At 40.9% G+C, this 24,212-nt stretch overlaps 1 protein-coding gene across 2 annotated transcripts in view; it reads left to right on the top strand.

Moving 5' to 3' along the window:
* Nucleotides 1-21,991, top strand: part of CPVL (carboxypeptidase vitellogenic like) — a 107,009-nt gene extending 85,018 nt beyond the window's left edge. For both annotated transcript variants that reach the window (XM_021689718.1, XM_044920099.1), the window contains exon 12: nt 21,854-21,991. In XM_021689718.1, the coding sequence (XP_021545393.1) occupies nt 21,854-21,958 (105 nt within the window). In that variant the 3' untranslated portion in view covers nt 21,959-21,991. The remainder of the gene's footprint in view (nt 1-21,853) is intronic.
* The last annotated feature ends 2,221 nt before the right edge of the window (nt 21,992-24,212 follow it).

The raw sequence follows: 24,212 nt of genomic DNA, 5'->3' as shown, positions 1-24,212 counted from the left end.
TATCAAATCTTATTGGGCGTAGTTTCTGCTAACACAGAATTTTTGCAGAATTTCCAATTTTTCCTGATTGCAGTTTGAGTCATTGTTATTTTTATTTTATGTGTTCATTATCAATATCAATTCAGGTTATTTAATAATTACAGGATGGATTATCTCAGCTAGATAGTATTTTACAGCTGGAACAAATTTTAGATCTCATTTTCCAGGTGGGAAAAGTGAAGCCCAGAGGTTAAGTGACTGTCCTAAAGTCTCTTACCCATTTCAGGACTGAGCTGCGAGTAGGTTCCAGATTCCTGGCTTCTGGCCCAGTGGTTTTCTGTTTCACAAGGGTACACACCTCTGGAATGATGCACATGCTAGTACAGTGATAACTGGAGTCTGCATACATCTCTGCCACCATTCAGGCAGGCCTGAGAGATCATGTATTTCACATCTAATGTTAGCTGTGAAGTCACAGGGGTACACCCACTCCCTATAGACAGACAGAGTATCGGGGTTTTTAAAAGGTACTAGAGCTTAGTAGGTGGTGAGGCCAGGTTCATCCAAAGTTAAGAAGTTATGGCTTTATCTGGGAACTTCTGATATTAATAAAAGAACAGATGCTGAAATTAGCTAAAATGGACAGAGGAAATGTGGTGAGCAGAGCCTCACAGCGGGAGCCTGAAGAGCAGAGCACCAGCAGAGCGCACAGCCTGCTGGTTTCCAGTCTGGAGCCCAGAGAATAAAAGCCAGGAGAGAGACTGGGAAGGGTCATGGGCCCTCGATGGTAGGCAAAGGGTGAGTGCTCCATTGTTTAAGCAGTGGGAGGCAGACCATTGAACGGTTTTTTTCCCCAATGTTTTTCTGTGAAATACATATAACATAAAAGTTATCATCTTAACCATTTTCTAAATTTAATTAATTAATTTTTTAAAGTAGGCTCCAGGGGCGCCTGGGTGGCTCAGTCGTTAAGCGTCTGCCTTCGGCTCAGGTCGTGATCCCAGGGTCCTGGGATCGAGTCCCACATCGGGCTCCCTGCTCCACCGGAAGCCTGCTTCTCCCACTCCCCCTGCTTGTGTTCCCTCTCTCGCTGCCTCTCTCTCTCTCTGTCAAATACATAAATAAATAAGTCTTTAAAAAAAATAATAAAGTAGGCTCCATGTCCAACGTGGGGCTTGAACTCACAACCCTGAGATCAAGAGTAGAATGTTCTACCAACTGAGCCAGCCAGGCACCCCAATCTTAACCATTCTGAAGTGTGTCATTCAGTGGCATTAAATACATTCATAATACCGGGGCACCATCACTGCCATCCATCTCCATAGCTCTTTTCATCTCCTAAACTGAACCTATGGCCATTGAACACTAGCCGTGTTCCCCCACCCCAGTCCTTAGTAACCACTGTTCTACTCATTCTACTTTCTATCTCTATGAACTTGACTGCTCTGAGTATCTTGTATAAATGCAGCATACAGTGTTTGTCACCATGGAGGGTGTTTATGCACATTTTCAAAGCTGGTCTTTGGAAGTTTAAAATGGCAGCAATAAGATGAATTCACGATGGACAGAGGTCAGGGAAGGGAATCCTGGGAAGTAGGGAGTCCTGGTAGGAGCTTTATTGGAAGAAGGTTCTCTACCTACTGTCTGAGTCCACCTTCATGATGCTTGACTCTGAGCTCCTGGAACAGAGGTTGGGAGAATAAGCTTTGGAATGCCCAAGCTGTGAGGACCAATTGCTGTTTGAGAAATGGTGTTTACTGTGAAGCCACACGAACTTGAAAGCTGAGTATCCACAGGGAGAGCCTGGCATGCAGGTGTCATACAGTACTCTCCTTGAGCAGCCGCAGGAAGCACCTCCAGCCTCCTAAAGCACAAGCCCTGAGCCATGATTACAGCTTGCCCCTGACATCAGGCTGGTGGTCTGCCACACTCTCCTCAAAGGCTTCTCCCTGAGTTTCCAACAGGAATCAGACCTTCCGCTAGGGGTTATGTACGGAGAAACCAAAGGCAAGGAGCCCACCACCCTCAAAACTTGACTGTTTTGCAGAGTCCTGACCAGTGGAAGGCAGTCTGGTGTCAGGAAAGGAGTGTAGACTCCGGAGCTAGACACACCTGGTGTGAATTTCAGTTTTGCCACTCACTGGCTGGCTGTGGGCTGCTCCTGGTTCTTTAGACCCTGAGCGAGGAGGGTGTCGGGACGGCCTATGCTAACGATGGCTGTACCAGTTCTTCAGCATGTGTCAGCCCTCAGGCCTGCCACGCACTTTTTATCCACAATGTTATGGAATACTAATAGCTCCCCTGTCAATTATGTGATTATACTTACTAATTTATTTATTTATTTTTTAAGATTTTATTTATTTATTTGACAGAGAGAGAGAACAAGTAGGCAGAGAGGCAGGCAGAGGGAGAGGGAGAAGCAGGCTCCCCGCTGAGCAGGGAGCCCGACGCGGGGCTCGATCCCGGCACTCCGGGATCACGACCTGAGCCGAAGGCAGCCGCTTAACCGACTGAGCCACCCAGGCGCCCCTATACTTACTAATTTATAAATGGGGAAAGAGAAGTTTCACCGGAGCTACTTGCTTCAGGTTTCAAATAGTAGTCGTATCTGAGCTCTGACAACCCAAATCTGGATCTTTCCCCTGCGCCACTGTGCCTCTCAGTACATGTGAGGACAGTGGGGTGGAAAGGGATGGAGCGCTCTAGTTGGCCAGACTGAGCTGCATGTCTGCCTGTGGGGCGCATGTGGTGGTGGTGACAGAGGTGGGGGTGGAGCGGTGGGGGTGGCCAGTATATTTGGCAGCACATCCAGTCCACACAGAGAAGTCTGTTTCCTAGAGGAAAGCAGAGTGCTTACAAGAGGGAGGAGGACAGGGAAAGCGTGGTGTGCAGACAGAAAGCAGTAACAACCCCAGCTTCCTAACTGTGCTTTCCTGAAACTAACATTCCCTTTGTTTTGTTTCTCTGACTGCACACAACTATAAAATGGAGAAAGGAATAACTACAGTCCTTGGAGTACAAAGGAAGGTCAGGCTGAGATTTGAACGTTTCCACGGATAATCCACAGAGGGAATGACCAAGAGCTGGCCACCTGCCTCTCTTGGATTTCGTGCTGACATTTTTTTTTTTAGAATTTTAAACAGCTTAGGGAGCATTCTGAACTATTTCTGAAGGAACTAACAGTTCCAGAAAGGTCTTCATCAAGTCCTTGGTTGCATTGGCAAAATCAGAGTAAGCAAAGAGCAACAAATGGGATTTTTGCATTCAGCTAGTTGAGAAGGGATGAGATGAAGTTAAAACAATATTTAATGCAGGAAAGTAACTTAAGCAGATTTGAGATGATTACCAAATGCAACTAATTCCCTGGAAAAATGTTTTGGCTTTGTTACAGAGATTGTTACACAGAGTCTTCACCTCTCTCCCAGCTCTGTTGCTTTCTATAAAGAGTGATGTCCTGATTCATAGGTTCTTTGTCTCCATCACCTAGATCTGGGGAAGATGCTTGGGAATCAGACTGTGAGCAGAAAACCAGAACATAGTGGTCAAATCATCATCATCATCATGATAACTTGCTATATCATCAGAGAACTCCATGCTAGTCACAGACTGAGTTCTCCAGAAGCATGCATTCAAGCCAAGTTTGGGGGCAAGATGTTTATTAGGGATCAACACCCGTTAAAGGAGGGAGGAGGAAGCAGAATTGACAGAAGAGGGAATCAAACTGTGATGCAAGCCTGAGAAAGCTTGGCCAACCTGGCAGAGAGCTCTGGAGAAAGTCTTTTTCCATCAGCGTCCCACATTGGGCCAAAATGGCCAGGGCTTTAAACGCCCACCTCACTCAGTCATCAAACGCAGGCTGCCCCAGGAGGGGCATCATCTTGGGAAAGATTGCTCTCTGCAGCTGAGGCAGCCCCTGGAGCTGCTGACAGCTGGAGGCTGGACGGCACGTCCATCCTTGAAGGGGAATCTGAAGGTACATCTCTTTCTACCATAAAGGCCACCCAGATAATGTAGTTGTGAGCTCTCAGGGTTGGTGTGGTGGGGGGATGACATCAGGGGCTGGTGGTTTGCCTAACACCACATGAGATATTGCTCTTTCTTTGCTGGCATAATGTAAGCTTTCCCCTAAGCTCTCAGTATAATTATGTCTTCTGTCTGCGTTAGAAAGATGGATCCAGCCTTGCTTTCCAATTCGTATCAAGATTCCAAGATAGGAACAGCCAGAGTTTTCAGGAAAAAGAATAAAGAATTGTCAGTAAATATTTCCCCTTTTCAGTTATTTAGTAACAGAATAATAGATCACTCCAAAACTCAGTGGCTTGACACAATTTATTATTTCTCATCATTATGTGGGTGGAATGGGCTCAGCTCGGTGGTTCTTCTGACTCACAGGAGCTACACTAAGGCCATCCGTGCAGCTACATTCAGCGGGAAATATGGCAAAAGCTGGGACATCCAAGGTGGCCTTCCTTCTCCAGTGCTCGCTCCATATGGCCGCTAACCATGAAGTGTCTTGGCCTGGGCTTCACAGCGTGGCAGATAGTATCCCAAATTGAGAAGCAAAAGATGTCAGTCCTTTTAAGTCCCGGGTTCAAAAGTCCCAGAATATTATTTCCATTGCATTCTCTTGGTCAAAGCCAATCACAGAAGAAGGTCAGTTTCCTCTTAATAAGAAGAATGACAAAGAATTTGGGACCATTGTTAATCTGCTACATTTTCCTAAAACAGTGTGTCAACCCCTACAGATATAGATTCCCAGGCCCTATCTCCAAATATTCTGACTATTTATCTGGGGTAGGACCTGAGCATTAGTATATAAGCTTGTTAGGGAATTCTAATATGCATCCTGTTTGGGGGAGCCCTAAATTGTGATGTCTTTTGTCCCTCTATTGATGCCAAAATAGCTTTGTCTTGTAGGAGCCCCATGTGGCTTATGTTTGGATAAACTTCCATTCTGATCCCTAAAGACTGCTCTAAATCCTGACCTATTTTAACCAGACACTTGAGAACGTAGTTTCACTCTTAACAAACCAGCCATTGATTTGAAACATCACTTTTAGAAAACTGCCCTCTAGTCAATAGTATCTACTAGTAGGGCTCTGAATTCTCTGAAATCCTCAGCCAAAACCTTAAGCTAAAGTTTAGACCTCAGTTCCTGCTGTGCATTGTAGATTTACAAGTGGTCTTTGTTCTCTCGAAACACTGATAGACCACTGGTAATTTAGACTCATAGAAAAACTCTTGTTATTTTTTCAAAAGATTAGCTTCCTTTTCCCAGCCGACTTCTGTGCTGTCCTGAAATAATGTGGTCCTCCTGCGCAAAGTCTTTAGATAGTAGTGTGTCTTATGCTACTTTTCAGAAATGATACAACTAGATCAAGGAGGGTTTGCTGTAAACATCTTCCAGATCCATTCTCAGCGAAGATGGTGTCCACAAGGCATCTTGAATTTGTTTCTGGATATCAATTAATTGATAAAATAGTAGGGTGGATTGATACAACTAATGTAATGTCAAGGCAAAAATAAATATGCAATGATTTCGACTGAAGCTTTATCAGGAGTAACCTTAGTATTTTCATTAGGTGATTGTTAGGTTCTTTAATAAGGGCTCTTAACCTAGGGCAAGGGTCTGTGGCTAGTATTCAAGGGGTCAGTGAACTTAGAACGGGAAAAAATGCATTTTATTTTCACTAACCTCAAACTTAAATAGCTTTTCCTTCCATTATGAATTATGAAATTTAGCATTTCTTCCCATTACGAATGTAGACAACAAACCACAGTGGCCTTAGCAGTACCTTTGACTCTATCACCAAGAGAAAGCAGAAATACTTTCATATAAAATACAAATGCTGTTGCAAATACCTTGAAACAACATCACCATCACTGCTACTTTAAAATTCTAGTAGTGGGGCGCCTGGGTGGCTCAGTCGTTAAGCATCTGCCTTCGGCTCAGGTCATGATCCCGGGGTCCTGGGATCGAGTCCCGCATCGGGCTCCCTGCTCCGCAGGAGGCCTGCTTCTCCCTCCTCCACTCCCCCTGCTTGTGTTCCCTCTCTCACTGTCTCTCTCTCTCTCTCTGTCAAATAAATAAAATCTTTAAAAAAATAAAATTCTAGTAGTTATCATACCCACTGGTTGCTCTTATTGAATGTGTTCATAGAGAAGTACATATATTGTTATATCACCAATTTATTTTTTACTACTTTGTTAATTTCAATATAATGGTTTCATTTATAATCTATAATATATATGTAAATATATATAAAATGTAATTAAAACATTTTTCTGAGACGTATCCACAGGCCACAGTTGACGCCATAGGGGTCCATGGCACAAAAAAGACCAAGAACCCATGCATTAGACTATTTGAATTGTTGAAACTAATTTCTAGATCCTCCCCAACCCAAACCACAGACCACCTTTGGGGACCCCAGATTGAAAAGTTATGAGTTTAGCTCTCAAGTAGACTTGAATTTTATCTCTAGTCTATTACCTTGGCAATTCTTACTCCTACTATCGCCATACCCAAGCCACATAGTGTGGAGGTTAAAAGACTGGATATTGTGCCAGACCCTCCTCTACCACTTACTAGCTGTGTGACCTTGGGGAAGTTACTTAACCTCTCCAAGAGGTTCTTCATCAGTGAAGTAGGGATAACATTAATACCTATCTCTCTCATGAAGGGATTAGCTACTAGGATTCATCGAGATTATGGGTAGACATATATCACTTGACACTCTACCTGGCTCCTAGTAAGCATGGAATAAATATTTATTCCTGCTGCCTGTCCTAGCTTTTCATCTGTTTGCATAGGGCAAGAAGCTCTCCTCCTGTCTAATAGGGTCCTTAATAGATACTATGTTTTAAGGGCTCAACTGAATAGTATTTATCAGAAAGACCTGGAAGTATAGCAGTTGTATCCAGTTATAACATCATAACAAAGAAACTGTCTTGGTGAGAGGTAGAAGAAACAGAGGGGCGGGGGACCATGTTCCACATTTTCCTACGCAACAGTCTAATAATAGTAAATAAAAGTGGCTACATTGAGTAATGAGATGCTTCTAAAGCATCCAGTCCATTGTAGTTGAACAGTAATCTGAAACATCCCTGTTGACAATAAATGAAGCGTCCAAACTTTTTGTTTTTGTTTTGTTTTCCATTTGTACTGAGCCTCTAACATATGGAAACAGGGAAGAAGAGGAATATAGGATTTTAGATTTAGAGGGTAAAAAACTATCTAGCAAAACAAAAAGCCCAGTTAGTTGGTGAACTTTCTGCTCTTCTGGTGTCCAGCATGGAGATGTGGGTGTTTATTTTTGTTCCTAATATTTATTTTCTTATGCAGCAACCAGAGTCCCAAGGTTTAGATTCTGGCACTAGCCCTGTCTTCTTAGAGCTCCTTGCCAGAGGGGGACTTCCCATTTTTGCTTTTGTTTCCGTTTAATTGCTTCTCTATATCCTCCCAACTTACTGTTTTAGACACATGGCCCATCTCATCAGCTCTACCTTAGACAGAGGAAAAGAGCATGACAGAGAACATGTTAAATTTTTTCAAAGATTCATTTTTGTGAGTTTGGCAGCATCAGTGGGTGGCTTTTCTTTTCTTTTTTTAAATTAAAAAATGAATAATAGTCAAAAGGTATGTATAATACTTGTGTGAGATAAAACAAATAATGATAAATGAGCACCTTTGTACTTATCAGCCAGTTTAAGAAATGCAGTATTACTAAGAACTTGCCCTCCCAGATCCCACCCCTTTCTCTCATTGCCCCTGGAGGTGAACCACTGAACTGGATTTTGTTTCTATCATCCTTTAAAGTCCTTTTTTTTTTTTTTTTAAATTAATAGTTTTACAGATATACATCCCCATAAATAATATTTTACTTTTCATGTTTAATTTTATATAAAAGGAATTATTCTGTATGTATTTTGTAATTACATGCTTTTGCTATTCAGCAGTGTTGAGATTTCAGCCATGCTGATAGGTTCAATTGTGCTTTGTTTCCTTTTTCACTGCCACATAGTATCTCACTGCATGATTATATCACTCATCCATTCCACTGCTGCTGGACATGTGGGTTGTTGGCAGTGTTTTGCTACCACAAATAATTGCTTTTGTGAACATTCTTGCCCTCCTTGTGCCTGTGTGCAAGAGTTTGTCCAAGAATAATGCCTAGAAGTGGGACTGATGCATTCACAGGGTTTGAGCATCTTCAACTTCATCAGATAATGCCAAACTGTTTTCCAAAGTGATTAGAATCTTGCCAGTAATGTAGAAGAGAACTGATTATTTCACTCCCTCACCAACTCTAGGACTTGTCCCTAGTCATCTTTCCCGTGGGCTTGTGAAATTGAAGGGGGGCTTAATGTCCTTTCCCATGTCTGCCATTCACGATTTGTCTTCTTTCTCTCTTGCCATCCTTCCTATCTTCTCTGGCTAGCATCAAATGGAAAGACTGTAGCCTCCACACACAGTGAAAAAGTTGGAGTGGACATGTCATGTCCAAGTCTTAGCACTGCTTTGGTTAAGTAGATGCATTTGTCTTTCCGGATGTCCTGTGCTGAGGTTGGCTACCAAGATATCCAGCTTCGGGGCACCTGGGTGGCTCAGTTGGTTAAGTGTCTGCCTTTGGCTCAGGTCATGATCCCAGGCTCCTGGGATCAAGCCCCACGTTGGGATCCCTGCTCAGTGGGGAGTCTGCTTCTCCCTCTCCCTCTGTCCCTTCCCCCTGCTCGTGCTCTCTCTGTCTCTCTTTCTCTCTCAAAATAAATCAATTTTTAAAATCTTTAAAAAAATATACCCAACTTAAAAAAATAAGAAATTCAGTCCTTCAGCACCTTTTCACTTCAACTCACCAACAGCGGCTCAGTATAAAGAAGTAACTACTAAAATAGATTTCAATTTATGCCTTGGATTGTAGGCAAGCCCTAGACCATCAGGAGGAGAATCTGAATCTTTCCCCAACACAACACAAGTACGCTCAACTTCCATCACTTTCCCACCAAAACAGCAAGGAAGTGAAGTTATTTAGCCAGTTGCTTTGCTGTGTGTCTTACCAAAAAATTAAGAAGAATAGTAATTGGTAAATATTACTCACCCAGTTCCTTAGCTAGCGTTTCTCACATCTGCTTTATAAATCCTTCTCAGTGGCCTGATTTTATTCATTTCCTAGTGCTTGACACAGAAACCACAAAGAACTACTTAAAGAGAAAAGCACTAATTTTATATAAAGCAATAAGAAAAAACATACAGCATTTTGAGGACATTTTTAAAAAGAGGCTCCCCTACTTTATACATTCTAAAATGGAACTGTTTTTGCTTTCATGATGTTTTAAGAAAAGGCACAGATATTAGAGGATGCTATTCAAGAACACTCTGTGTTTTAAGTTGTTGTGGTTTAAACTTTTTCCTTTGACAATAGCTGGTCTTAACAAGTCCCCTTACTCTCCAATCTACTCTTCTCTCCGTGCTTTTGCCAGAACACAAGTCTGATCATGTGTTCCCTTGTTCAAACACTCTCACTGACTCCCTGCCACCTGCAGAATAAAGTCTGAACTCTCTCCATAGAGTAGTAAAGAGGTTAGGTCTGGCTTCTGCTTTCCTACCCAATCTGAATTCTCACCCTAGCTCCTTCTCCATTAGAATCCTAAAAATCAAAACAAAACACCTTATAATTCCCCAAACCGGCCTTGCTGTTTTGTCAGCCAATAATGGCCCATGGGATTCCTCCTTTCCTTATAAGGTCCTTTGTGCTCTAGCTGTCCAGAAAACCCCTATTTACCTTTCAGGGATTAAAATGACCTCTAAGGGGGTACCTGGCTGGCTGAGTCAGTAGAGTATGCCATTGTTGATCTAGAGGTCCTGAGTTCAAGCCCCATGTTGGGTGTAGAGTTTACTTATAAATAAATAAACAAACAAACAAACAAACCTCTAGGAAGCCCTTCTTCTCCCAGAATACCTCCTTCTCTGCATCTCTATGTGCATCTCTTAGTGCATGTACCACACTGGGGTTTCTCTTTCGTTTAACTCTTTAATTGCTTTCTTCCCCTGCTTGACACTGAGCTCCTTGAAGACAGGAATAACATATCATTTATCTCTGTAGCAAACCCCTTAGCACAGTTCCCAGCACCCAGTGAATATCTGGTGAGTGAAAATCAAATTGGCCCCTACCTCATACCCACACCCATCGTGTGTGTGTGTGTGTGTGTGTGTGTGTGTGTGTGTGTGTGTGTTTTAAAACCAGCACCTGGGTGGCTCAGTGGGTTAAGTGGCCGACTCTTGGTTTCAGCTCAGGTCATGATCTTAGGGATCAAGCCCCACCTCAGGCTTCCTGCTCAGCAGGGAGTCTGCTTGTCCCTTTCCTTCTGCTCCTCCCCCGCCTCTCTGAAATAAATAAATAAATACATAAATAAATAAATAAATTTTATTTATTTATTTAACAAAACAGACTGCAGTTCTCAAGGAGTGCTGTGGTTGCTCACCAATCATACATACCAAAGTGTCTTCTAGGAAACAGACTAGGCCTGCTAAAATAATGAATTGTTCAAAGAATTCCCTTCAAACGAAAGGATGCATTGTTCATGTCAGCTGAAGATGATTTCCTTTCTGTGTTACACAGGAGAAGAAAGGAGAAATATTCTGGGAAATAAATTTATGGGAGGAGTTGTAGAAGTTTCATTATCTCAGGGGCTGACCAGAATGTCCCCTTCTTTAAAAAAATCGAATTTTTGGCATTTGGGTTTTTTTTTTTTTTCTTTAAAAAAAAACCACACAGCTTGCTTCCTGAAAACAAAGGAAATAATAAACAATGGCAACTCCCAATTTTACTCTGATTATTTGCCAAGAGTCCTCTTAGTTCATATGGTTCTATTTCATTAGAGACGGCTGATTAGCATAAAAAGAATGCTTCTAAATTAAGCTACCCAAATATGCACTTAGTTAATACTCAGGGAGCTAATTTATTGTATTATTTAAAATATAAATTGGATAGCAAATCTATTTACTGAGGTATAACAGCTAGGCAATGATGCATAATTTTCTCTTAGCTGTTGAGTGGTTTTTAATAATCTATTGAAATTTAACAGAGAACCATTTCATTATGGGAAGTGAATAAATACTAAGAAGACTAACATTTAAAGTATTATCCACACATGGAGAATAGGTTTTAAAAATTAATGATATTTGAGGAACAAAGAGGGAATTGGGGGTTGCTTTTTAAACAGTAGCATTTTGTCGTTTTAATTTGCAGTGTAACTAGATTCACAAAATTGCTTGTGGAAATGTTAAACAGAGCACCAAAATAAACAAGGTGGAGGGTAGAGTGAAGCAGAGAAAGGGGCAGTGTGAAGAAACAAAATAAAGTTGTCTTAAGATACTGCCCCATTGTCAACTAGACCACGGGTACTATTTTTGCCTCGGACAGTCTTTGGCTTGGTAGTGAAAACTGTGTGCCTTGTTTTATTTCAACCAATGGCATCATAAAAATGTTGTGCCCGTTGGCATGTCCTGTGTCCTCAATTCCAGGAACCTGGGGACATTTTCAAGTCTGGGGTCCCCTTACGCTGTGGGTCTGGAACACAGTTCAATCTAGATACCCTCTCTGATTAATAGGTGTCCCACACAGACCAGCTTTGGAATGTCACAGGGGCTCTGATACAAACAGAAACATCCATGAATGCAGTGGTGTGGTCTTGAAACTATTACTGCCAATTATACTAGAATTCTGTGGGGGTATGCAGGAATGGAAGCAGGCAGCAGGACCTTCTCATCTTTCTGCAGATATTTGAAACCTGGCCCATCTGATTTCCTGAGCCAAGATTTCAGAGAAGTTTTGGACCTTACAATTTACTGATCTGAATAGATGTTTCTTTGATTTATTTTGGGAGAGAGAAAGAATGCTCTAATGTTTCATCTTTCCCCAGGAGAGCCAAAATGTCAGAGAACCAGGGGTGGGAAGGTAAATGGGCTGATCTGTAGTGTTTGCCAAGTTCCATGGTGTAAATATTCCTGCCGTGGCTGATTTCAAGCTACCAACATGACACCACCGAGTGTGAAGTTGGGCAGCAATGTACACAATCGGCTGTCCTGGCTGGAGCCATCCCCCACTGCTGTTTGCAGGAGGTAAAACTTGAGCAGGTTGTCTGGCTCTTGTTTCTCTGTTCCCCAGAGGACAATGGGTCGGGCTCTAGGTCCTCGCAACACTCCCAGCAGAGAGCATTTGCTGCTGTAACCCCTGCCCTCTCCTCCCAGTGAAAACTACAGACATAGATCATAAAGCCAGATACTGAGTAAGAGTAATTAATGAACTGGATTTTGCTTTTTATCCTCTTGTGGATTTCAAATATAAAGCTGGGAGGAAGTAAAGTTTTGATTACTTTTCAACTGCTTCAAATCCTGGGTTGCAAAGTGGGTTCTTAAACGGGTGAAAAAGACAGAACAGCTTTTTGCCATTCTGCTAAGACAAGTAAGGTCTTGCTTGCCTGACATTTCTGTGTGGAGAGACAAGGGTGTTTGGCATTGCGAGTGGTAAAGGGGATGGAGGGAAAGAGTGGGATGGATCATGGTGTTGGCAGGTTTAAGGGATAAAATTAGACAGTTAAGTCAAGCAGATTGACAGAAGTTTGAACTCATATTCAATCTGCTTTCTTACTTTAATTGGGACCTTTCCCATGAGAAGGAAGAATTCATAGCATGGAAATAAAAAAAGCCTGGAAGAGAAATAGTCTCCCTCCCTAACAATATATATTCTTCCCTCTGAAAAAGTGTAGTACTATCTCATATTTATTGGTATTGTAGCTTCTGATCTTTCTCCACTCTTAAAGGGAAAAAATATTCCTTTGACAATAAAAAATGAGAGAATAGAATGATGACTATTGCTTGAGTGCTTAGTATATGTCTATAACAGCACGTGGTGCAAGCTTATTAGGTATTTGTGAATTGAGTGCCATGTAATGGTTAATATGCCTTATCTCTTTGAATCCATACAGAAAGTTAAATATTCTTAGAGTGACAAACCATTCTAGATCGCCTGGCACTTTTTTAGCATTAGCACTGAAAATCCTATGTTCCCAGGAATCCCTCAGCCCAAGGCAAACTGGGACAACTGGTCACCCTAATTCTTACCTTGATGAGAAAATAGAAGCAGTTAAGTCCCTGTGCCAAAGTCACAGAGCTGGACTCAAAATCAGACCTGCTGAATCCTGAGTTCATGCTTTTGACCACCATGCCGAATCACTTCCTACTACTGTGCTTTTAGGTTTCCACTGGTGATAATGATCAAGGGAAGAGACAGTCATTCATACCAACCTTGCTGAAATTAACATAGAGATTCTTGGAGTTAATTTAGAGAAAATTTCCATGACTTTTTTCTTTTTTTTAATCAGAGACATTCATAGCACATTGAAACCTCTAGCTGATTTGGTGAGATGAGGCTGAGATTTGATTGAAGGGTCTTCACCTCTCAGGCATTCATTTTGTACCTCTCTAAAAAGACAGGGTATATTGAACACCAGATTTCTTCTAACTTAAAAGTTCCCTGATTGTCAGAAGTCTGTTTTTTACGTTGCACAGAAATGTCTGTGCCATTTATTCTCATCCTTCTATTCCATCGTTTCTTTTGGAGACATAATGTCTTTTCTAAAAGCCACTATGAGCTTGTTGATGATACATTGTTTTATTATCTATTGTTTAATTTTATTCTTTATTAATTTTAATTCTAGTATAGTTAACATACAGTGTTATATTAGTTTCAGGTGTACAATATAGTGATTCAACAATTCTGTACACTACTCAGTGCTCATCATGATAAGTGTGCTCTTTAATCCTCATCACCTATGTCACCCATCCCCCCCCCCACCTCCCCTCAGGTAATCACCAGTTTGTTCTCTATAGTTAAGAGTCTGCTTCTTGGTTTGTCTCTCTCTTTCTCTTTTTTTCCCCTTTATTCATTTGTTTTGTTTCCTAAATTCCACATAATGAGTGAAATCATATGGTATTTGTTTTTCTCTGACTGGCCTATTTCACTTAACATTATTATACTCTCTAGATCCATCCAGGCTGTTGCAAATGGCAAGATTCCATTCTTTTTTGATGACTGAGTAATATTCCATTGTGTATATATATACCACATCTCCTTTATTCATTCATCTGTTGATGGACACGAACTGCTTCCATAGTTTGGCTGTTGTAAATAATGCTGCTATAAACATCCGCGTATTATCTATCCTTTTAGAAATTACAACACACATACTGACTTAAGAAAGTTGACTTTGAATTAGTGCATTTAGCATTTCCCAGATGTGCAAGTACCTGACAATAACTTAACTCAATTTATGCCACCTTTTGTGCAACTGTGGTCTTTTTTTAAAACTTCTACGTGGTTTATACTCCACAAGACATTATTATTATTACTGACATTCATTTGTTTTTATCTACACATGTAAATTCTCGGTTGCTCTTCATTCTCCTCTATATTTTCATGTATCCATAGGTATGATTATCCTTTTGTCTAAAGAACAGTCTTCAAACATTTCTTTACAGATCTACCGGCAATACCTTTTTCCAGTTTTTTGTTCCCTTGAAAATATCTTTATGGAGTCATTTATGTGGGAATCCTAGACGACAGCTACTTTCTTTTAGAATTCGAAGGATGCAGAGGCACCTGGGTGACTTAGTCATTTGAGCATCCAACTCTTGGTTTCAGCTCAGGTCATGATCTCTGGGCTATGAGATCAAGCCCCACGTTGGGCTCCACATTCAGCATGGAGTCTGCTTGAGATTCTCTCCCTCTACCCCTCCCTCTGCGCACGCTCTCTCTCTCACTAATAAATGAATAAGTAAAATCTTAAAAAAAAAAAAATGCAAAAGATACAATTCCACTGTCTTCTAGCTTCCATTGTTTCTGTTAACTAGTCAGCTTTCTTGCTGCTTTGAAATTATTGAAAGTGCAGTTTCTTTTTCTGACAACTTTTAAGATCTTCTTTCTGTCTTTGGTGTTAGCAGTATACCATTATGTGCCCAGATGTGGTTAGTTTTCTCTGGGTTTTTCCAATTTAGGTCCATAGAGTGTCTCAAAGCTGTAGCTTGATGACTTCTATTGATTTGGGGGAGTTTCTTACTCACAATCTCTGTATTTTACTATGTCTTTTGCACTGTGCCTGCCTTCTCTTCTTATTCTAGGACTCCAGTTAAACATAGTTAAGTAGCTTGTCATCCCATGGCTTTTTTTCTCTTTTCTGTGTTTTCCATAACTTCTTGAATAATTAGTTCATAGTTATTTTAAAATCTATACCTGATAACTCCAATATCTGGATCCCTGTGGTCTCTTTCTGCCCTCTGCTTTTTCCCTTGGTTTGTAGTCATTTGATCTTATCTTTTGGCATGCCTACTACATCTTATTGAATGCTGGACAAAAATGTATGAAAAATGATGTTATCTTCCTCCAAAAAGGCTTTGATTTTTTTCTGAAAGGCAGTTAACATAGGGGCAGATCAACTGGCTTCAGTCAGGGGCTGACATGGTGATTTGGTTCTGGATTTCAGGTTTGGGGAGGGCCAACCTGCTTCTGGTTTTCACTACTTCTAAGACCTTGTCTCTTGTGGGTCTAAGAGAAAGCCTGTGGTATTTACCAGAGCCATGCCTCCTTGACAAGCCTGCGATTCCAAATTTTATCTTTGGTTTCTTTTGGGTTTTCTTTTGTTTTTATTTTTTGGTCTCCCAAGCACCCTAAGCTCCGCTTAGCTGTTCATCCTTTAATCTGTCGATTTTTGCTTGGCTTCTTGCCAAGAGAAGCTTTGGTGAATTTCTCAAAGAGAAAAGCAGCACAAAATGTTTGGTTCACTTCTCTGTGATTCTCTTTTCTCCATACTGTTGGCCTCTCAAGTCCTGGTTGCTTTCTGATACTTTCAAACAGCATTCTTTTTTAAATTCAGCTTTTAGTGTTCTTGTGGGGTGGGGTTGGTTTGACACATGCTCTTGCTTCAAAGTCAAAGGTGGAAATCCTAAATTATGATATTATTGCAACTGATTAAGATGGTGTATCTAGAAAGCCCTTAGGGAACTGTCAGCACCAAAGCTATGTATTGGTAACTCTAGGGATGTGTCCCACTATGATGGCTACATTTTGGTCAGCTAGAGCACCTTTCCCCCTCCTGTTCAATAATGCTTTGCTACACTAGAAGTGTACACTGGTAACTCTCAAGTTTTCCCTGAGTGTTTTGGGAGAAGCTCTCAACCTTGTTCTCTAGTTTGGTTTTTGGCGGGGGAGATGGAGGTGTTGTTGAATTTTTTTAAGTGGGTTGCCCCATTCTTTTTTAGGAGGTGGCTGCTAACAAGCTTTGGCTTATTTTTTTATTCTCATTCCCAACTGCCTTTTGTTTTTTTCGTATATTCTTTATTTGAGTGCATATTAATTCCATTTCTACTCGTGGTTAGTGTCTGAAAGCAAAAAGATTTTGTAAATATGAAATAAGATAAAAAATAATAAAATAACTTTAGTGTAAATCAGAAACCATAATAAGCAAGATTCTTTCCCTGTGTCTGCATCATCCTGTAGTGAATAACAAGAACTATAAACCTATCCCATATTGCCCACCTCCCAAACCTGCCTCTTTTCTTCTTTCTCAGTTAATAGCACCACCTCTTGCAAAACTGCCTGTGTCAGAAGCCTGAAATGGAGTCCCAAAAGTTCATTTTTGCTTTTGTTTCTCTTGCCTTTGGAGATGTGTCTTGAAAGAAGTTGCTGTGGCCGATGTCAAAGAGGTTACTGCCTATGTTCTCCTCTAGGATTTTGATGGATTCCTGTCTCACATTGAGGTCTTTCATCCATTTTGAGTTTATCTTTGTGTATGGTGTAAGAGAATGGTTGAGTTTCATTCTTCTGTATATAGGTGTCCAATTTTCCCAGCACCATTTATTGAAGAGGCTGTCTTTTTTCCATTGCATGTTTTTTCCTGCTTTGTTGAAGATTAGTTGACCATATTGTTGAAGGTCCATATCTGGGCTCTCTATTCTGTTCCATTGATCTATGTGTCTGTTTTTGTGCCAGTACCATGCTGTCTTGGCGATCACAGCTTTGTAATATAGCTTGAAATCAGGCAACGTGATGCCCTCAGCTTTGTTTTTCTTTTTCAACATTTCCTTGGTGATTCAGGGTCTTTTCTGGTTCCATACAAATTTTAGGATTGTTTGTTGCAGCACTTTGAAAAATGCCGTTGGTATTTTGATCGGGATGGCATTGAAAGTATAGATTGCTCTGGTAGCATAGACATTTTAACAATGTTTATTCTTCCGATCCATGAGCATGGAATGTTTTTCCATCTTTTTGTGTCTTCTTCAATTTCTTTCATAAGTGTTCTGTAGTTTCTGGAGTATAGATCCTTAACCTCTTTGGTTAGGTTTATTCCGAGGTATCTTACGGTTTTTGGTGCTATTGTAAATGGAATCAATTCCCTAATTTATCTTTCTACAGTTACATTGTTAGTGTACAGGAAAGCAACTGATTTCTGTGCACTGATTTTGTATCCTGCCACATTACTGAATTGCTGTATGAGTTCTAGTAATTTGGGGGTGGAGTCTTTTGGGTTTCCACATAAAGTATCATGTCATCTGCAAAGAGAGAGAGTTTGACTTCTTCTTTGTCAATTTGAATATCTTTTATTTCTTTTTGTTGTCTGATTACTGTTCCTCAAAAAGTTAAAAATAGAGGTAGCCTATGACCCAGCAACTGCACTACTGGGTATTTACCCCAAAGATACAAATGTAGTGAAAAGAAGGGCCACATGCACCCCAGTGTTCATAGCAGCAATGTCCACAATAGCCAAACTGTGGAAGGAGCCAAGATGCCCTTCAACAAACGAATGGATAAAGAAGATGTGGTCCATATATACAGTGGAATATTACTCAGCCATCAGAAAGGATCAATACCCAACATTTGCATCAACATGGATAGAACTGGAGGAGATTATGCTAAGTGACAGAGAAAGTCCAGACATCTGCTCCTGCAAGACCCCCACCAAGTCTCCCCCAGACAGAGCTGTACCCACACTCCCAGTGTGAATTTCCCTGTCTATCTTATCACTTCTAACAGCACAACTGGGAGACCTTTGCTGCCAGGTCCATGTTTCCAGTTCCAGGGAGGATTGTATCTTTTTCTAAAAAAATAAAGTGGAATGAAGCTTTAAAGTGTTTGCATAACCCTTTTAAAATTCATGACACATCTGTTGACCCCCCAGAACATCTGGAATACATGAGTTTAGAGGTTTGAGCTCTCATGTGGAAACACCCAACATATACAGTTTCTGATGATGAGACCATTTCTATCCAGGGAGCCTTGGATGATTCTTGTCACATTTAAATACGAAATCACGACCCTGTCACATTTTGTTACACACCTCTAAAAACCATGAAGTGGTTTGTGACCTTGATTTGTGAGTGGTGAGCAGCTTGGCGATAAACAACAGATTGGTTTTTTGTTTTTTTTCCGGCACTCATAAATTTATTTGAGGTTAACATCGGTAAAATGCTGTCAGTATGCTAGGGAACATACTTTAGAATTTTGTGGTGTGTGAAAAAGACTTTGTTCCCAAATGAGCTTTTCTTTCCAATCTTAATGACACCGTTCATGATGACATTTGGTCATTACATATGGCAGCTCAGAACTGGACTGGGGGTCAGGCAGGTTACTGAGAAGAATTGTAATACCCAACCTTATCACCTCTTGTTCACCACTTATCACGGTCATAGAATGTGTATGTGTGTGTGTGTGTGTGTGTAAATACCAGGAAAGTAGATGATCAGGAGAAATACACTAAGGTGAGGCCATGAGTAGGTGTTAAACAAATTTCTGTTTGTATTCTCCCTTGATACAAATAGAGAATTGCCTGGTTTGTCACAGAATGGAAAAGGTTCTTATAAACAGCGGTTTTCAAAGAGTAGTCTTTGGACCAACAGCATCAGCATCACCTTAGAATTGTTAGAAATGCAAATTATCAGGTCCTGCCCTGGACCTTCAGTGCTGGAAAGTCTAGGGGTGCAGCCCAGCAGTCTGTTCTAAGGAGCTCAGGTGTTTTGATGCACATTCTAGTCTGAGAACCTCTGTTTTAAACAACTCCCTGAAACCAAGATTTCTTTTTTTTTTTTTAAGATTTCATTTATTTATTTAACAGAGAGTGAGCACAACGAGGCAGAGGAGCAGGCAGAGGGAGAAGGAGAAGCAGGTTCCCACTGAGCAGGGACCCCGACCGGGGCTTGATCCCAGGGTGCTGGGATCATGACCTGAGCCAAGGCAGACCAACTGAGCCACCCAGGTGCCCCCCAAGATTTCTTAATGCTAATGTAGGAACACAGTGTTTTAGGGTAGTTTGATACAAGCATTTTGATCCTGGGTTTTGAGTAGAGATAACTGTTGAAAGAATAATGACAATGGTTAATATTTATTGAGTACCATCCAGGTGCTATGCTAAGTGTCCCGTGTACATCATTCCACTAATTGATTGCTCCCGTAATTCCCAACTATCCCAAGAGGTAATACTTTTTTCTCTATTGTACAGTGAAGGAAACTGAGGCTCAGAGCAGGTAAGTTATTTGCCCAGGGTCATACAGCTTGCTGTGCCTCGAGTCGTGCTCCTGCCCTCCTGAGTCCAGGCCTAGGCCATAAAGCACTATGTTACCCCCCTTTAGCTGCAGCTCTGGTCCAGGAGACAGGATGACCATTAGCTCTTGGATTCAGCTTACTGCTGTTCCGGACCATTGCTGCCAGGTTCATTTCCAGTGGAGGCAGCAGCTGGGTTTTGTCACGAACATGACTTCCTTAAGTGTCCTTAGCTGAGCTGAAGTTGCATAGAATCACTCATCAGATTCCTGCCAGAGCCGGAGATTTGGATGAGAACCTACAGGAAGAGAATTCTAGCCTGGGACTGTGGGGGCAACAAAAGTTCTTATAGAGTCACATGCAGGGGCTCATGTCACACATAGGTTGACTTCCAGTCCGTGACAAAGTGAGACACATTGGGTTTCCAGACACAAGCTTGTACGCAAATAGCAGACGGGCTCCTCTGTCATGGCAGCAAGGCACAAATGGCCATTGATGGGTGTGCCATCCAGCAGGTGTTTCCAATTGCGTGGGAGGGTTAAGTCCAATTTCACATCTGTAATGGTGGTCTACTTCCCTTACTTGCCTCAGAGGGCTGCTGAGAGCCAGGTGAAATGTTCTATGACTAAGCTATAAAGTTTGGTTCAAATGTAAAGAATTACTATACAAATACTAGGATTTGAATAAAAACACTGGTGTGTGCATCAAAAGCCAGGTGCCAGCTCATTCTCTCGGTTATAATTGGGTGACTTGGACAAGCCTCCTAATAACTCCATATCACTCAGTCACCGAGGTTGTAGTGCTCTCTGCAGTTAGTTGTGCAGTGCACAACTTGTGTAGCTGTGAGCTGCAAAGCAAAATTCATCTAATCATCATGATCCCACTTACTGCATAGCAAGGTCATAAGACGCTGGGTGTTGGGGGTAGATTATTAATATATTAAATGCACTATGTAAATATATGTGTAGTTTTCTTCTGTCTCAATTCCTTTCTGATTGAGGCAGGTAAAACAAGCTATGAAGGGCCTTGTCAAAGGGGCCTTTACTTGCTGATTGTGATTTAGCAGCTAGAACTTACTGAATGTGATCCCTTTCCTGCCTGTGTTCGCTCCCTTCATCCACTACTAACTCCTGCCCATTTTCCACATATGCCATAGGACGTGGCAGACCACACCGCTCTCTCCTGCAGGGGGCCTGCCAACACTGTGTCGGTTCTTTCCCTTTCGGTGTTGAATCACGAAGGCCTCCCCTTGCCCTCTACTTGGGACGTTTGCTGAAACCAGAGGCTTTCCGAATACAGAGATGAGTCCCCCCGACCCTGCCCTTGCTTTTATTTTTTTTCTTTTTTATCAGTATGGCACCAAGCACAAGGGTCTGAACTCACCTTAACTCTAGGTGTTTCAGAATGCTCTATGTATCTTGTTAGGTGACCCAGGTATCCGCTGCTATACAAACCTCAGCGAGTCTGCACTTAACAGAACTACATTTCATTGTGTGTTAATTTGACATAAAATCTGGGGGAAGTCGACTGATAACCATATTTGACTTCGAAATGTATCAAAAAGATAGGATGGATTAATAGTTGGATAGTGTGAGAAAATGAGTAAAGTGGGTGTTAATGAGAGAATCTAAGTGGTAAGTCTATGAAATTCTTTCAGATTTGCTCTATGTTTGAATTTTTTTCAGAATAAAATGTTAGGAAAAAAGAATGTTCTAATTCTGTGCTACTCAAAAAAATGGCCTTTTAAAAATTTCAGGTGTCAAGGATTTCTCATGTTTGTCGTTTTAATTTTTTGGAGAATCAAAATATCCCCTGTATTAATGGCCAAGACTAATATGGCAGGTAGAGCTCAGTATGAAGGCCACGTGGCTCAGCAGACTGAAGGGGGAGGTGGGTGGATTCCTTCACCCAGTTGGGGTGGCAGAGAGGGCCCCAGGATAGGTCTTCACACCTTAGGGGCTTCACCAGGGACGAATAACACAGCACGGACTAGCAGACAGCTCACTCCCAAAAGGAAAAAGACAATTTTCAAGTTTCCATAAATGTGAAAGATAAACACATCTTTTTGTTAAATTAAACAACCACACAAGTGTAAACCTTTCCTACCTTAAAGTACCTATAATTAAAGCTATCAAAACTTAGACAATCAGCATATCCAAAGGCATGGATTGATGTAGAATATGTTCTGTATTTCATGGAAGCTTTAAGAATACTTCAATCTGAACTAAAACTTTCCATTCATGTAGAACATCCATTTCTCTAAACTTTTCTTTTTCTTCTCTAAGGTAATTGTTCGAGGTGGAGGACACATTTTACCCTATGACCAGCCTCTGAGATCTTTTGACATGATTAATCGATTCATTTTTGAGAGAGGATGGGATCCTTATTGACGGATAAGCTGCTTTCCTAAAAGAAGGAACATCGAGGGGTTTTAATCTTTGAGAAGAAAATTTCCAAAATGGAAACTGTCCTATAAATAAGAAAATTATCTTTTTATATCTTTAAAATGTTTCCCATCAATAAAAATTTATCCTTGAAACAAGGAAGGTTCTGTTTTGGGGGAGAGGGTTCATTACAAAATTAACTTTAAGAAAATGCTACTCATGAGTAAGAGTGACCTCTTCTAACTTAACGGATGGGAAGAATGGATTCTGAGACGCTGTTTCAGATACAAGAGGATATATGGAAGGTTGAGGCCCTGAGTGGGAGTTTTTAATTCCTTCTAAGAGTAAGTGCAGTAAGTGGATAAAGTTGTAAGAGCATCCTGTTCTGTAAATAACAGAAGAGTCTGTCTCATAGTATGCATATGAAAGTGTTTGGTAAGTACATTGGGTAAGAGCATCTAATTATCACTACAGAGGAATGGGTGCAGTCATAATAGTGGTGGGCAAGACTTTGGAATGTGGAGAATCTTAGCAAGAAAGGTAGCTTGGAATACTTTGAAATAGAAATCTTATATATAAAAGTAATAATGTACCAATTGGTGATACACAGAGGTTCTTACTCAAAGAACACACTGAATCTTTGTCTTTTCTTTCTTTGTTTTTTGCTTTTTGGTTTTTCAGTGTGTTGGCTCATTTCAAGTGTACACGTTTATCAAACAGCCTGCAGGCTGCATTAGTTATGAGCCATTTTAAATCCTGTACTTCTTTAAGCCAAATAAGGAAGAAACTGATTTTGTATAATTGTTGAAAATTTGAGACAATCTGGCATCAAAATACATATATTTATAAATATGCATACATTAGTAATTTTCCAACTAAAATACCCCCGTTTTGGCACATCTCTCCTGTTTATGCAACATGTGCTCTCACCTCTGAAATTCCCCCAGCATGTTTGGCTTTTTCAACATCATTTCTCCCTCATTTTACCCATTTATGAATTGGCTCACTGGAGAACTAAATTTGAAAAGTCAAAGCCTGTTCTTGCTGCAAATATTTTGGGTTCTTTTAATTTCTCATTTTGTGCCTGATTTCATTCAGGTTTGTGATCTCCCTTTGTGGTTTTTTTTTTTTTTTAATAGATATCTCTCACTGTGCCCCTATACTACCAGACATAAAATCAAACATTCTGATCAAAAACAGATTTTAACTATCACAGAGAATAAGCTAGGGGGAATGTGCAAAGAGTTTTGCATATAGCCCCACCTGCCATTTAAACTGTTGCATTTGGTCCCAAAAATATGCAGTGGAAAGGGCACCACCTGTGGCTGGGAGAGCAGGAGTTTAGTGCCATGTGTGTGCCCTGGACATTTTGGGGTAAGTCACTTCACTGTCCTAGCTTCCCAAAGTCTCAAAGAAGACAGAGACTCCTGAGGTTCCTTTCAGTTCACGTATCATTGTACTAGTATCTATTTCACAAGGGTACCATGAGATATTATAGTCGATCTTCATTAGATTCCATATTTGTATCACCTATTCACTAAAATTTATTTGTAACCCCAAAATCAATACTTGCTCACTTGTGTGGTCCTTTGCGAACATGGGCAGAGTGATGAAAAAATGTGAGTTGCCCAATGTGCACATTCTCAGCCACGGTCAAACAGGTGTTCTTTTTGTAGTCTATTTAGTGCCACATTTTTCTGCATTTTTGTGCTTTTTATTGGTACTTTTTTTATTTAAAAGGGCTCCTAAACAGTGCTGAACTACTGTCTGGAGTTCCTCAGTGCAAGAGGGCTGTGGTGTGCCTTATGGAGAAAGTACATCTGTTAGATAGTCTTCATTCAAGCACAAGTTATAGTGCTGTTGGCCATGAATTCAATATTAATAAAGCAACAACATATATTTTATAAGGTTTCTTTAAACAGAAACACACATGGGGCGCTTGGGTGGCTTGGTTTTCGCTCAGGTCATGATCTCAGGGTTGTGGATCAAGCCCTGCGTTGGGCTCTGCACTCGGCAAGGAGTCTGCTTGGGATTCCCTCTCTCCCTCTCCCTCTGCCCCTCCCCCTCCCCCACTCATGCTCCCTCTCTCTTTAAAATAAATAAACTCCTTAAACAGAAACACACATAAAACAAAGTTATGTACTAACCGGTTGACAAAAATGTTGTGACCAGAGGCTAGTAGGAACCACATCCTATATTTCCCCTAGGAGCAATGGTTCAGAATTCACCAATTCAGTATTTGGGGACATGTTATAGAAGA

Source organism: Neomonachus schauinslandi, chromosome 12 (genome assembly GCF_002201575.2).
Source record: "Neomonachus schauinslandi chromosome 12, ASM220157v2, whole genome shotgun sequence".
NCBI lineage: Eukaryota > Metazoa > Chordata > Mammalia > Carnivora > Phocidae > Neomonachus > Neomonachus schauinslandi.
The sequence above is the reverse complement of the archived record's forward strand: the minus strand, read 5'-3'. Positions and strand labels throughout refer to the sequence as shown.